Source organism: Thamnophis sirtalis, unplaced genomic scaffold (genome assembly GCF_051295495.1).
Source record: "Thamnophis sirtalis isolate CommonGarterSnake01/CBP01778 unplaced genomic scaffold, rThaSir2_p1.2 scaffold_16, whole genome shotgun sequence".
Lineage (NCBI taxonomy): Eukaryota > Metazoa > Chordata > Lepidosauria > Squamata > Natricidae > Thamnophis > Thamnophis sirtalis.
Genome location: NW_028261396.1, coordinates 6,622,623 through 6,637,590, shown reverse-complemented (window position 1 = coordinate 6,637,590; position 14,968 = coordinate 6,622,623). Strand labels below are relative to the sequence as shown.

Below are 14,968 nucleotides of genomic sequence, written 5' to 3'. Positions count from 1 at the left end.
ATAACACTCAGGTAGAAACCACATGCAGAGCCTATATAACTTGACTGTGTGGCTTTATAGTGGCTCTATATTCCCATTTCCCTGGAATTATAGTGCATAAATGCTAGTTTGTAGGGATTAGATGAAGACTTAAGAATTGCTGGTATAGCTTCTTTGATGGTATACACACACACATATATATATATATATATTTCTTCTTGCTGCAGATCTAATGCATTTGAAGTACTGGCACTCGATGGAATTAGCACTGGGATACTTCAGTTTTGTTCAGCGCAGGAGAGTGCTGACTGGCTGCGAGCATTATCAACTAACATCAGTGATTTGACACTACAAAATGTACGTTGTTTTCTAGATACGTATATAATGTTTATAGTCTAGGTTCTGTTGTGTTTATTTCACATGTAAATATTATTCAAAGTAACATCTGAAGACTCTTCTCTCTTTCATACACTTCATTATATATTTATATTCATAGGCATTATTTCATATACAGAGCCACACTACATATACTTTATATCAGACCTTAATTTTTTTATAAACCAGCTGTTTCCTTTTTGAAGGAAACAGTCTTCTGAATCGTCAGTTCTTTGAATATGGATCTTACGCTGGGTTCATACTGAGACTGTCCCTCCCTGGCTTCTGAAGAGGCCATTTTTATCACAGAATCCAATCCCCTGGGAACATGTTCTAAATCAGAACATACGGTTCGTGGCTCATAAATACATACAGACAATCAATTTATCAGCATTGTGAAAATGTTCCCTGACCTCTCCTGTGCCCAAGTCCTTACCAAGAGCACCCAGTCTGTCTGTCAGGCTAGAGATGATTAACTTCAGTGCATAACTTAATTTTAGCACACACATTTTGCTTCACTCTGATGACTCTCTCCTAACACGAGTAAAATGAAGCAGAATGTGATCAAGAAATTGGATCTATTTTGCCATTATTCAGTTGTTCTTGTCCGTTATGATTGAGAGAAACATTATACAGAGAAGACAAATGATCGCGCTCTGCTGCTCTGATCATTTGAATATGAATAGTGTAATTAAATTGTGATTGCTTTATTGAATAGGATACGTTTAGGAGTGGAATAAATAGTCGGGTGCACACGAAAGAAACATCGCGGTGCTTACTCTCTACAGGCAGCCCTTGATCTGCAACCATTCATTCAGAAACCGTGTGAAGTTACAATGGTTCTGAATGGATGGTGGTTATGACCAGCCCTCTGGGTGCTTTGCCACCTGTTGGCACTTGCGAATGGTTGTAGGGCTCTGCAATCACACGGCTGAAGTTTGCTACATTCCCTGCTGGCTCCCCCCACCTGCTCACCTTCTGCACTTGTGGCACGCCAGCTATTTGTGCACACCTGTGTACTCTTCCTGACCTATTTGTACCCCCACAATCCATCTTCAACCCATGTTGTACCCTTGCGCACCCTTCTCAACCCACCCGATACCTTGGCATACCGTCCCCTCTGCACTGTATTCTTTCTTACCTCCGTTGTGGCTCTTGCACACACCTGAACTCTCATCAACCTGCATAGCTTCCCTTTTCCCCCTCATTGGTCCTGAACGCACCTCTCACCCTCCACCCCACCCCTTGACACACTCTGCCTGACTCATATAAGGATTGTATAAGCTGGTAGTATGTTTTCTTCACTTTTTCTTGAAAAAAGTTGATAACGAAGTAGAATAAGATTCCCATGAATAAAACTCATTGTATAGTCCTTCAGCATTAGTGACTATTTTTTTTATTTAAAATGTATTTATACTGAATTCATTCATTTTAATGTGTACATTCCTTTCCTACATTCCTATAACCAGTAGACAAATAACCACCATCCAGAACATGGTTGTATCCCAATTACATACTCATGATAATAGAATTCAAAGGGGGTTTTCTCCCCACCCCACCCCAAAAAAGAAGACTTAATCTATCCAGTTTACTTTGCCTTCCTGCTGATTGGGAGAGGGCATTTTTTATTCAAATAATTAGCTACGGTGCTGCATCCCATAATTTCTGTTTGTAAGATTGGAACTTGGAGTGTAAGTATTTACATTAGCAAAGCCAGCCCTCCTGCAGGCTGCAGATTGCCTGAGTTTTGTTTAGAGCCTGTCGTACGCTGCTCAGTTGGATACACTGGGAGCAAAGGCTCTTTAGCCATTGACTAAAACGGGATTAATAAATAATCCCACCCCCGCTCTGACGAAGGAGCAGCTGTCTAGCTGTGGGACTGAATAGCTGCGTCTTGTAGAATGGCCAGCACAATGGGGTTCCTGGGGGAATACTCTGGGACAATTTTGTCATACTGAATTTTCAGAGTGGGAAGGAGCATATGGTGTATCCCTGGCTGCCTGCCAAACTGTCAGCACTGCTGGCAAAACGTTCTCCTTTCTGATTCCAAGTAAAATCCGTTTAATTCTATAGACTGCAATAGGAACAAGGGCAGACCTGTGTTCTAATTATGCACGCGCAGGTAAGGCTGAATGAGGAAATCGTTGAATGAGAAGGCACAGATGGAGCAAAAGCCTAAGGAAATTGAGGTTCTCCTGTGTGCTGCTCCGGGAATCCAATCATGGGTTAACTTAGCCTTCTAGCCTTGAGACTGAGTATGCAAATATCAAAGTTACGCCTCCTCTGACTGGACTTCCGCTTCCTCTCCAGTCCTTATTACTCAGTCAAGCCTACGAGACTTATTTTCAACGCTCTCTTGATTAATTGCTAATATTTCTAGGTTAAGGATGAAATTACTTGGTTTTTCACTGTGGATTTCTTGCTGGATTGGAGGTAAAGCGGCAGATTGCTGTCAGCAGATTCCTCCCTCGCTATTTCCCTTAAGGGATATCGGATCGCTGCAGCTGGAGTGGGGCTTCTCCGCCTGCCCTCCCTTATCATCAGCGCGCAAGGAAGCTGAGTCTCCCAGCGCTGCCACCCCTGCCGGATAGCACCCGCCCGCGGGCGCGGTCAGATCCGAGGCTTTGGCTTGTCGGAGCGGGTCTTCCCCCCCTTCCCCGCCTCCCTCCTTTGTGCCCTCGCTGGAGCGGCTGCCGGAGGATTACACGGATCGGCTGTTGGGAATTTCCCTTGCGGTTCCTTTGAATTTCGCGCCTTTGAAGCCGGTGACCTTATTTGGAAGCGCTTTTCACGCATGCGCTCTAACGCCTGGGATGAGAAGGCAGATTTTGTTCGCGCGCTTGAGTCTGCGCACTGCTTCCGCCCCTCCCTTTTCCCTCACTCGAGTTTGCTGACTCAGGGAGGAGGTCGCTTCTCTTAGTCTCTGCTTCCACGTGGCGTTCTTGGCGAAGTGCTTTCAATTGCATTCCTTTGTCTCGCTGATTGAGCTCTTTCAAACTCATATCATGGCTGATCAATTGCAAGGTACTGTCCGGCCAGTTTCTGAGCCCCGTTCCCCTGGCGAGGGAGGGGCCAGCCCTGGGCCCAGCAGGGCCGCGACCAGGGCCTCTACTAGTAGGCCTCGAGCCTCATCTACTGTTCGGGATAAGTCGCACAAGCGCAAGGACAAGGCCAAAGTTCCCCCCAAGGCATCTGGGGCTCCCATTTCTTCCCCTCCGGTTTTGGTTCAGCAGCCTGTGTCTCCGGTGAGGGTTGTTGAGCAGGGTTGGTCTCCTGATATTCAGCTTCCCCAGGGCCCTATTCCCGAGGTAGGGGCTTTCGGGCCTCGTTCTCCCCCAATTATTTCGGAGGCTAGTGGGGCTTCTCTTCGTTCACCTCCACGCGCTGGGCCCTCTGCCACGTTCACCCCCACAGCTGCAGGCCTCAGGCCTCTGGAGGGCCAGGATTTGGGCCTTTCTGCTGAATTCTACAGCATGATCTCAGAGGCTATTTCCAGAGGGGTGGATGCGGAATTAGCGCGTAGATCGCAGGTCTCCAGGCCTACTCTGGCCTACTCAGGCCTGGCTCCCCAAGCAGTACAAGGGGATTCTTCCATTCTGCAAACTGATCCTCCTTCCCCTTTACACTCTGTGTTTAGCGCACAATCTCCCTTAGTGGAAGAAGGTGAAATCCAGGATAGGGAACTCTCTGGTGACGAGGGCCTTCCTGTGGACCAGCCTCCGCCCCCTGGGCTTTTCAGGCACACTCTTTTCAAATCCCTGCTATATAAGGCCAAGACTACCACCCACATGGGGGAGGCAATTTCTGCAGAAAGTGCTGCTGTGGGCCTGGATGCCACCGAGCGGCTCTTTGCTGAGCAGGTGGCTCTGCAGGATTTTATCCCATCTCCCAAGCTTTTTCTTGATTTAATCCAAAAGCAGTGGGATGAGCCGACCGCGGTTAAAGCCCCTGGGTCTGGTGATAGGAAGCTTTTCACATCTTCCCCAGAGTTGGAGGCCCTCCTGCAGTTTCCCACAGTGGATGCTCCCATAGCGGCTCTTGCTTCACCGGCATTAATTCCTTCTGAAATTTCGGAAGGATTGAAGGCCGAGGACCGCAAGGCCGAATCGGTCCTTCGCAAGACTCATCAGGCAGCAGCGTGGGCCTTGCGATCAGCCACTGCAGCTTCCTTCTTTAATAGGACTTCTTTAGTTTGGCTGAGACAGCTACAGGAAAGGCTGGATCCGGAGGAACTGCGCCTCCATCAGGATGTCACCAAACTGATAGCGGCCCTAGAGTTTTCTGCTGATGCCACCCTTAGCGCGGCGAAGTTTGCTTCCCGAGCCGTGGCTTCCAATGTGGCCTCTCGCCGTTTGCTCTGGCTCCGCCACTGGCAAGCTGATATCAAATCCAAGTGGCGTCTAGCATCCACGCCCTTTAAGGGCGGGGCCTTGTTTGGTTCAGTGCTGGATCCAATTCTCATTGAGACTCGGGACAGACGTAGGGTGCTTCCCTCCACAAGTGCCCGTGTGGCCAGAAGGCCACAGCCTTATGGTAGACGGCAGCCCTTTCGGTCTGGGGACTCGGGGTTTACCTCTGCCCCCTATGTCCCCAACTATACCAGGGGGTTCTCCCAGGCACAGGACCGTGGCCAGGACCGAGCCGGGGCCAGAGACAGGGGGCGCCAGCAGAGTCAGGCGCAGAGTAGACGGTCATTCCGAGGAGCGGGCAACCGATCCTTTCGCAGATACCGCTGACTCGCAGGAGGTAGGGCCCATAGGAGGACGTCTCTTGGCCTTCGCCCACCGGTGGGCGGAGCTCACGTCAGACGCCTGGGCCCTTCAAGTAGTGAGTTTGGGTCTCACGCTAGAATTTCTATCCATCCCCCCGAGGAGGTTCATCAGGTGCCCTGTGCCCAGGTGCCCGTCAAAGCGGCGCCTTATGGACACCGAGATATCTCATCTTCTCACCATCAGGGCCATAGAGCAAGTTCCCAAAGGGCAGGGAGGCCTAGGGTTTTATTCCATCTTGTTCCTAGTACCAAAGAACTCCGGGGGATGGAGGGCAATCCTAGATTTGAAACAGCTCAATCAGTATATCAAATACCAAAAATTCAAAATGCACTCTCTAAAGAGCATATTGGCTTCCATCCGCCAAGGCGACATGATGACTTCCATAGACATCAAAGAAGCGTACCTCCATGTGCCCATTCATCCGGCACATCGGAAGTTCCTGCGGTTTCACTTCAACGGCCGTCATTATCAATACCGGGCCTTGCCATTCGGCCTCTCCTCGGCCCCGCGCACGTTCACCAAGCTTCTGGCAGTATTGGCAGCCTCCCTTCGCTCAATTCCAATACGCATCAATTGTTATTTGGACGACGTGTTGGTGCTGTCGTCCTCTCGAGATCAGGCCCTCCGAGACCTACAGGTCACGATGGACGCATTGCGGGACCATGGCTTTGTCCTCAATCTGCCCAAGAGCCACCTGCGCCCAACCACGTCCCTCCTTCATCTGGGAACCACCATCAACTCGATGTCGTGCGAGGTTTTCCTGTCCCCGGAAAGGAGGCAGAGCATATACTGCCTAGCGCATCATGCGCTATCCCATCGGCGAGTACCGCTGCTGTCGCTTTCCAAACTGCTAGGGAAGATGATCTCCTGCATCAGCGTGGTGCCCTGGGCCAGGTTCCATGCGCGTCCTCTCCAGTGGTTCCTGCTGCCCTTCCAAAGAGCGCATACCAGTCATTCCCACATCAAGGTGCAGCTCCCGGGCAAGGCCAGGCGGTCCCTGCATTGGTGGATGTCGTCCAGGCTCCTCAGGGGATGTCCATTCAAGGAGCCGGACCGCGTTCAAGTTACAACGGACGCCAGCTTATTCGGATGGGGGGCCCATGCCCTGGACAAGGTGGCCCAAGGTCGATGGTCGGATCAGGAGCTGGCGAACAGCATAAACTGGCTGGAGTTGCGGGCCATCCGTCTGGCTCTCCTGGAATTTCGGGACATTGTATCTCATCACCATGTGTTAATCCTGACCGACAATGTGGCCTCCAAGGCTCACATCAACCGCCAAGGGGGAACGCAGTCCAGAGCTCTGATGCTGGAAGCGGAAAGGTTGTTCCATTGGGCGGAGCCCAGACTCTCATCGATTCGGGCGGAGCACATCTCGGGCGAAGCCAACACTCAGGCGGACTGGCTGAGCAGAGCGACTGTGGATCAGGGGGAGTGGCAGCTCCACCCCATTCTCTTCCAGGAGCTCTCTCGCCGCTTCGGCCTGCCCGAGGTGGATCTGTTCGCTCACCCGCGCAACGCACAACTTCCCCGGTTTTACTCCCGATACCAGGCTCCGGGGGCGGAGGGGGTAGACGCTCTACGCAGCCGTTGGCCGGCCGGCCTTCTCTATGCCTTTCCTCCTCTCCCGATCCTTCCGTCGGTCATTCAGAAGATATTGACAGAACAGGCGGAAGTGCTGCTGGTCGCTCCAATGTGGCCCAGACGTCCCTGGTACGCAGACCTCGTCCATCTGTCCGTTTCGCGTCCTTGGAGGATCCCGGACGACAAGATTCAGCTCCACCAAGGGGCTCTCCGGCACCCGGGCCCTCAGCTGTTGCAGTTAGCCGTGTGGCACGTGAGCGGGAGATGCTAGCGGCCCTCCACTATTCAGACGAAGTCATCTCTACAATTCAGGCGGCCCGTCGCCCGTCGACTACCCGTATTTACGAAGCTACCTGGCAGGCCTTCTGCCGCTGGTGCCGACGCACCGGGGTCGATCCCATCAAGGCCTCGGTGCCCCAGGTTCTGGATTTCTTGCAGTCCGGCCTCAACAAGGGGTTGGCACCAAACACACTTCGCCGTCAGGTCACAGCCTTGTCAACGGTGGTCGGGGGTGGCCAAGGCCGCTCCTTATCCCAGCACTTGCGAGTTCGAACCTTCCTTAAGGGTGCTTCCAACTTACGACCGCCGACGGTACATCGTTATCCCACGTGGGATTTGACCTTGGTTCTCAGGGCCCTTACAGCTGCCCCCTTTGAGCCTCTACACTCCATCAGCCTCCGCTTGCTGACACTCAAGACGGCTTTCCTGGTGGCCATAACATCGGCCAGGAGGGTGTCGGAGCTAGCAGCCCTTTCGGTTCGTGCGGATCTTTGCATCTTCCACCCGAACAAGGTAGTGCTTCGTTTGGATCCGACCTTTCTTCCAAAGATAAATTCATTGTTTCACAGAACTCAAGAACTTGTCCTGCCGGACTTTTGTCCTCACCCGTCTCATCCGCGGGAACGTCAGTGGCACCATCTGGATGTGCGCAGGGCTCTTCGTCGCTATGTGAAGCGCACGGCGTCGTTCCGAAGATCGGAGGCCCTGTTCGTCTCCTTCCAGCCATCTTCAATGGGACAGAAGGTGTCCTCCCACACCATCGGCCGATGGTTGAAAGCTTGCATTGCGTTGGCGTATGACACCCACTCCAGACCGGTTCCAAGGCGAATCACTCCTCATTCCACCAGGAGTGCGGCCACCACAGCGGCCTGGGCGACGCAAGCGTCCGTGGAAGAGATTTGCAGGGCGGCCACTTGGGCATCCCCCTCGCCTTTTATTCGCCACTACAAGATTGATGTCTTCGCCTCGGCCGAGGCGTCCTTTGGGCGGAGAGTGTTGCAAAGGGTCCTTCCGTCTGCGGAGGAGCCTGACCAGCCTAGCTCCCGCCCTGGGAGTTCATTGCTTTGATATATCCCATGATTGGATTCCCGGAGCAGCACACAGGAGAATGACCGTTGTCTTACCTGAACGGTCCTTCTATGGGTGCTGCGAAGGGAATCCAAACCCGCCCGCGGCTTCGGCTGGTCAGGGCTCCATTGACTGTGACTAGTTACTGACTGGACTTGACTCCGTAGTGCCGGATGACTTGCGGCTTGTTGAGGATTGACATAATGCTTCTTCGGTGGACTTCGTAATAAGAACTGGAGAGGAAGCGGAAGTCCAGTCAGAGGAGGCGTAACTTTGATATTTGCATACTCAGTCTCAAGGCTAGAAGGCTAAGTTAACCCATGATTGGATTCCCTTCGCAGCACCCATAGAAGGACCGTTCAGGTAAGACAACGGTCAATCTTCAGAGATGTTTGGTGATGAAGAGGAGCAGCAGCTCCTCTCAAAGAATCTGGTGAGAACAATAAACCATGTGGACAAAACTCGTGGTTCTCTTTTCAGCACAGGCGGTGGTTCCATGGACACATAGCTTGTTTCTCTCCAAGAGCTTATAAGTTCAAAAACAGCATATCAGTCACTCTGGATTCTTTTGGACTTTGCTCTTCTGGCAAGGAAAAACCTTTTCCATTGAAAAGTAAGACACATGAGCAGAAGACTGTCGTTTGCCAGACTGTTTCGAAAGAAACATTTTTCTAATTGAAAACCCAGGCCTTTCTGCTTCACAGATGGTGGAAATTTCCACACATCTGGCTTAAGGGTTGGCCTGTCTACACCCTGAGCTAGGTGACCTCGGAAAACAGAATGACGCTATCAGAACCAAAATCTCATCTGCTTTAGGAGCTTCTTAAAAACATCTCTGATGCTTTGTTAAAGAGGGCTTTGATCTGAGTTCTCCTTCGTACCAACATAATTTTCCATTGGAGGGAATGACTGGTTCTTGTGGGGCACAATCAAATGGAATTGCATTTATTTTTCATTATCAGGTGATTCTAGTTTGATCTTGCCTGTGCTAAAACAAGAGTAGATCCCACTGGTTCCAATGGAGTTTGTTGCCAAATGCTGTATATATTTTAGTGCCATTATTGTTTTTCTAAGAAAGGATTTTCATGAATCAGGTCATCAGTTATTTGCCTACCGATATAACCTTATTCACTGAGAAGTATTAGAGCACCATTAATATATTTCTAAAAATGCATTTGATGCATAAGGATTGAGGCTTTCGAAAAGGTTTCTCTCCCAAATGCATTTGCTGCCATATTTATTCCGATTGTGCCATTGTGAACTGGGAACCTCTCAAATATTGCTCTCTTGTAACTAGATTGCTCTGAATCTCTTCGTGTTAAAAAAGTTGAAGTGGCTGAATAAGAAAGATAGAACAGTATTGCAAGAGAAATACTATATGTAGTAAAAATCAGTCAGTAGGGAATCCTTTTTAATGAGCCACATCAACCTGAATTCCTGCCCAGTTTGAGCTAAAAAATTTTTCTTTGAGAGAAATTGCCCAGCAGATTAAAATGAATGCAGCATTCCCATGTAGCTCTTTATTTATAAAGGAGCTACTGCTCCAAGCTTCTCTACTCTTAGTACCGCTTACCAGTAACTTCACTACATTTCTTTTTGGGGAAATGAGGTGGGGGGTTTAAGGCAGAGGACAGATGTTTAAATTTAAGCATTGAGGAGGATTTTTTTAAAAAAAAATCCAGAAGAATTCTAGAAAACCTAAAATCTCCTTCATCATTTAAATACCCTTTCAGTGAACTTGCTATTTTAATCAAAAAAATGAAAGTAACACAGTGCAGCAAGATCTGCTCCTTTTGGGTGCGCAGGTGATGTTATAACACATGTACAAAAGAGAGAAGGCTTATGTCACAACCACACAATGCTTCTTTTGTCATTAACCCACCGCTGAAACCCCCTGCTCTGCATTGCCGAGCTGGGTTACAATTATTATTTCTATCTTATACCACAAAGGAGGAGATGTTGGAAGGGTTTAAGGTAATAATGATGGTATGATTTGAATATTCTACATTTCTAGGTAGTTAAAATAATGATGCCAGGTAACAGAATTGAGAGGAAATGGTGTGTTTAAGACCAACTAATGAATTGCCAAAATGTCTTTCTTTATTCACTGTTTAGATCCTCATCAATCACACCAGCACTGGAAATGTAAAATAATAATCTCAATCTCTCCTCTTGAGTGATAGCTAGGGTGCTGAAGTGGTTATGGTACTCCACTAGAAATCATGGGTCTTAACATTCCCCTAGGCCAGGGGTGGGGAACGGTGACCCTTTTATGACTTGTGGGCTTCAACTCCCAGAATTCCTGAGCCAGTTTTAGTATAGCATGCTTGGCTCAGGAATTCTGGGAGTTGAAGCCCACAAGTCATAAAAGGGTCACCGTTCCCCACCTTTGTCCTAGCCACAGAAGTTGGCTGGGCGATTCTGGGTTAATCATTCTCTCAGATCAAGATTCCACTTGGAAGTTGAAAAACTTCCATGTATCAACCCACATTGGACCAGCCTCCTGGAGTTCCTAAACTTCTATCAAGAGTGTTTAATACTGCAGTGAATTCTTCAGGCTGAGGATCATACTAATAAATACACACACACACACACACTAACACAGAGCATTGACAATTAACAGCACCTCAATTAATTCAAAGACAGAGCTTTGAGGTGTGTCTTGTTCCAGTTTTAATATTCTTCGTCAGTTCCTCTTCTACATGTTGATGTCAGGGTGGAGAAAATTCTATGTGTCCACATAGTTTATCTACAGTATAGGCAAATGAAAATTTACATTTAGTAAATTACATTGAGTACCGTATACTCAATGTAAATTGTTCTAAACTTGACTGTGAAAAATATGATTTCTGTAACAGAGTTATCAAAGTCTGGAATGCCCCGCCTGATTCAGTTGTCTCAGCTACGAATTTTCAGTTTCAATCCCAAATTGATTTCTGTGGGCCTTGCTTCATACTCAAGTGGTCAGAAGAGGGGGCAGGCATAAGTGCACCAATATGCCTATTGCCCCTGTCATTGTATTGTTATTATCTTGTTCTTGTTTTTGTTTGACAAATTTCAATCAATCAATCAACAAGTATAGAAAATCCAACTCCCAAACAAAAGAAAACAGGCATTGTCTGATCTATCAACAGTTCCCACAGAGGGTCAATATAATATTTATATTATATAACAAATATATTTAATAAAATGTAATATTTATTATATTTAAATAAATAATTCTCCCCAAGCCAAATCTGACTTGTTAAGGGGAAGATTTATCCTCATTAGAGATGTAGTAGGACAGCCTCCTTCCCTCTTACCTCCAGCGCAGCTTCCAGTGAAGTTTATAGAGCATAAATCAGTTAGGATGGTAATTTGCATTTGACAATGACAAAAAGAATATATGTTACACTTTTTTATTTGCTGTGAAAAAAGCAGTTCTTAATTTAAGTTTTTAAATTAGCATGTTAATCATTGTCATAATGTACAATTGTAAGACAAAGGCAACATCTTTTACGATGGTGGCTTGTTTGATATATGGGACGTATTTCCAGATATAGCCATGTAAGATTATACCATTATATTTCTTTTGCTATCTTGTTCTCTATTTTTTACTTGTTCCTTATTTATCTTGAATTTTTTTTTTAAAAAAAAAAAAACTATGTTATTCTGGGCAGCTTCTAAACCTATTGCTGCTGCTGCTTCTGCTACTACTACCACTACTACTATTATTACTACTACTACTACTACCGGGACTACTCAGAATCAAGTTCTGTTTGCTCTTTTTTGTATTTTTATATATAGCCTGTGAGAATATCTTACATTGTTTCTTTTAATACTTTATGGTTAACAACCCAGAGAATTGTAAAGTCAGTAATTTCATATGCAGTGTAAGTTTTACTTTTACATGGTGATGTTTTCAGCAAGGATTGCTCTGAAACACTTGTTAAAACATTTTTATTGTAGAATTCTATGTTTTAGTCCATTTTATCTAGATATTGTGATTATTTCATTGTACTGCTCCAGCTTGCCAAGTACTTAGAGAACCCTCTGGTGAATTGATTTCACAAACAAATAATTAAACAATTCTGAAATTTGTTAGCAAAAAAAAAATCATTAATATATAAGATATATTTATCAATGGTAGTACATAACAACCCTTTCTGTTATTATTAGAATTATGTCCTGCTTCTCTTTCAGGGCCTAATTTATTAGGTGGTACAATACCATACCATGGAGAAGCAGTGAAATGTCTTTTGTAGGAGAATTTAATTGAAATTCTATATGCATTTTAGATTAGTTGATCTAAGTTGCATTTCCTGGACTATTGTGTAAATCAAAACAAGAGTTTCTCTTTGGATTCCATACTTTTTCCAGATCTTACAGTATGGTTCTTGGCTCATCAGAAGGATTGCACTAATTAAAATTCAGTTTTTTGCATTTAAAAATATCAGATTTATTTAAATATTTAATGAATAGACACATTTAAGCATAAACACAGTTGAAACAACCCAGATATACAGTAGATAGATTAATGTATCCTTTTAAGGATGGTCAAGTTATTAAGGTTAATTTTGTTTGCATGCCATTAAGAGCCATAATAAATCATAGATCATACAGCTGCTCTTATAGAAAGATCAATACAAATAAATGCTTAGAAATAGGGTTACTGCCTGCACTAAATTATGAAGTCTTTTTCTACTTCACTTGTATGAAGGGATATAGTAAAAGATAAACATGGTGTCCATAGAGCATAGAACCATGTATGAAACTCATGGGCTTTGTTGAAACTTTTTAAACAGCCACATTGATATGAGCATGGCAGGTTTCTAGAGATATTGAATGAAATGATTTCTATGGAACCTTGCACAGGTCAATCTACTTTAAAATCTTTACTAAGTTGAGATACTTATCTGCTTATTTACTACAGTCTGCCAATCATTACAAAATCACTGTGGTTCCTGATGGGATTGATACTGCTTGCTTGCTTATTCTGTGTGCTGTATTTTTTTCTTTTGAAAATTGCATCCTATTCTGATTCAAAGAAGCTCCATTTCAAGTATGATTGGCAGGAGCTCCTCTCAGTCCAATGGGGGAGAGTATCCACAGCAACAATGGAAGATTGAAGGGTCAATCTGCTTCCTAGTTATTTGATTGCTCTCAGTTGTTTCAGTTAAAATGGTGAGAAGTGATAGAGCTTTGAAGTTGCTTACGGAATGCTTCCTGCCATCCAGATGCAGCATCCTGATTTTATCCAGAGCCAGAGAGTCATTGCACTAGTCCTCTACTTAAATAGTGCTGCATGGCATTATTTAAGTAATGGACTAGGATCTTAGAAACTCAAATTCACCCTCAGTTGTGGAAGCTTAGTGGGGTTTGGGGGCCAGTTAATCTCAGCCCAGCCCATCAGAGGGAAATGCAGGAAGTTATGTTAAATATGCCTCCCTGAACCTCTGTGGGAAAAGTGGACTCTGAATCTACTACTTACCCTGACTGTGGCGTCTTTCAGTTTAGGAAGTAAGAATAGATTATGGTGAATCTGCTGCATCCTGTTGTTGCCTCCTCAATTCAATCTCATATTTTCTTGGGACCACGTGGTTACCATGAGAGCCACGCAATTATGAATAAAACTCATAAATGACAATATAATTGCAGTTATTTTGTGTTATTACCTTTTTCTATTCTTTTTTTACAGATGAAGATGGCAAACAAGTGCTGTTCTGCCTCGGACCAGGTAGGGTGTTCATTGTGTTATTCCTAGATATATGTGATTTCACATTTCTTTTTCAGTAGGTTTAAAAAGAGAGAGAGGGAGGGGGAGGGAGAGAGAGGGGGGGGCAGTAATTATCCTACCAGTATGTTGCATTTCGTAGAGTAAGCAGGGAGGAAAAGTATGTTTAATGCCTGAAATAAGCCAGCTTACGAAGCAAAATTTCACTAAACAGAAATAGAATTTGAATGTCCTCAGAATAATTAAGTTATGATGACAAGAAAACAAGGGAAGGATTAGATATTTAGTTTGTAGACTTGCTTTGGAAATATAGTGCTTTTGAAAGATCTTCTTTTTATTATTTACTTTATTCTTAATTGTTTACCAATCATTCACCTTCATTTATCAAACATGTCTTATTTCCCTTTGCACGTAAAAGCAGATCACAGCCATTCTACGTGCCCTGGCCCAGTGGTTCTCAACCTTTTCTTCACTCTGGACTCCTTTTAAATAACCTTTGTGGCAACGCACTCCCAAGATTTAACTCAAAATTTAAATCATAACATTTCTTCAAGCCTTCATGGACCCCCCCGTGACAAAATCACAGCACACACACTCCAGAGTTTGCAGACCACAGGCTGAGAATCACTGCACTAGGCATTAAAAAGTCAACAAGCAATGAAAAACAGAAAGGGAGAAAAGCCCAGCTTATTTAATTTCTCTTCTACTCATCATTAGTCTTTGATTACGAGGCTCTGTACTCTTCCTTTTAATACGCCCAGCACCATTTGTGATAAGATTTATACCAGGGCTGTCAAGCTCGCCACCTGTGGACCGGATGGGTCACGAGCTGGCCACGCCCACATCCGGTTTAGCAAAGCAGAGGAATTGCAATACGTCACGTGATGATGTTGTAACAACCCAAGTTTGACACCCCTGGTTTACATAGTAATTACTTGTAAGGTAATAGCGGACAAATAGTAGCATATTAGGCTATTTCTGCCCAGTTCCTTAGGAAAAAATTGTTTTGGTTGCTGAAGTCATAAGATTCTCTCCTCTGAGGGATGGGATAAAGAACTCACAGCTACTACCAGCACCATCACAAGATAAAGATCCTGACCTTTCTAGCTCTTTTCCCAGGATCAACCCTGAGAGTTACATCCCTGAGAAAATTTTGAGTTCTGCTGTGGTCGAATGCAAGAAGAAAGACGTAGTCTGTACA

General features: G+C 45.6%; 1 protein-coding gene across 2 annotated transcripts in view; it reads left to right on the top strand.

Annotated features, from left to right (window-relative positions):
- The window catches only part of SNTG2 (syntrophin gamma 2), a 229,866-nt gene that overhangs the window by 153,350 nt on the left and 61,548 nt on the right, over nucleotides 1-14,968 (top strand). For both annotated transcript variants that reach the window (XM_087702793.1, XM_087702792.1), the window contains exons 10-11: nucleotides 207-336; nucleotides 13,732-13,770. In XM_087702793.1, coding sequence (XP_087558919.1) covers nucleotides 207-336; nucleotides 13,732-13,770 — 169 coding nt within the window. The remainder of the gene's footprint in view (nucleotides 1-206; nucleotides 337-13,731; nucleotides 13,771-14,968) is intronic.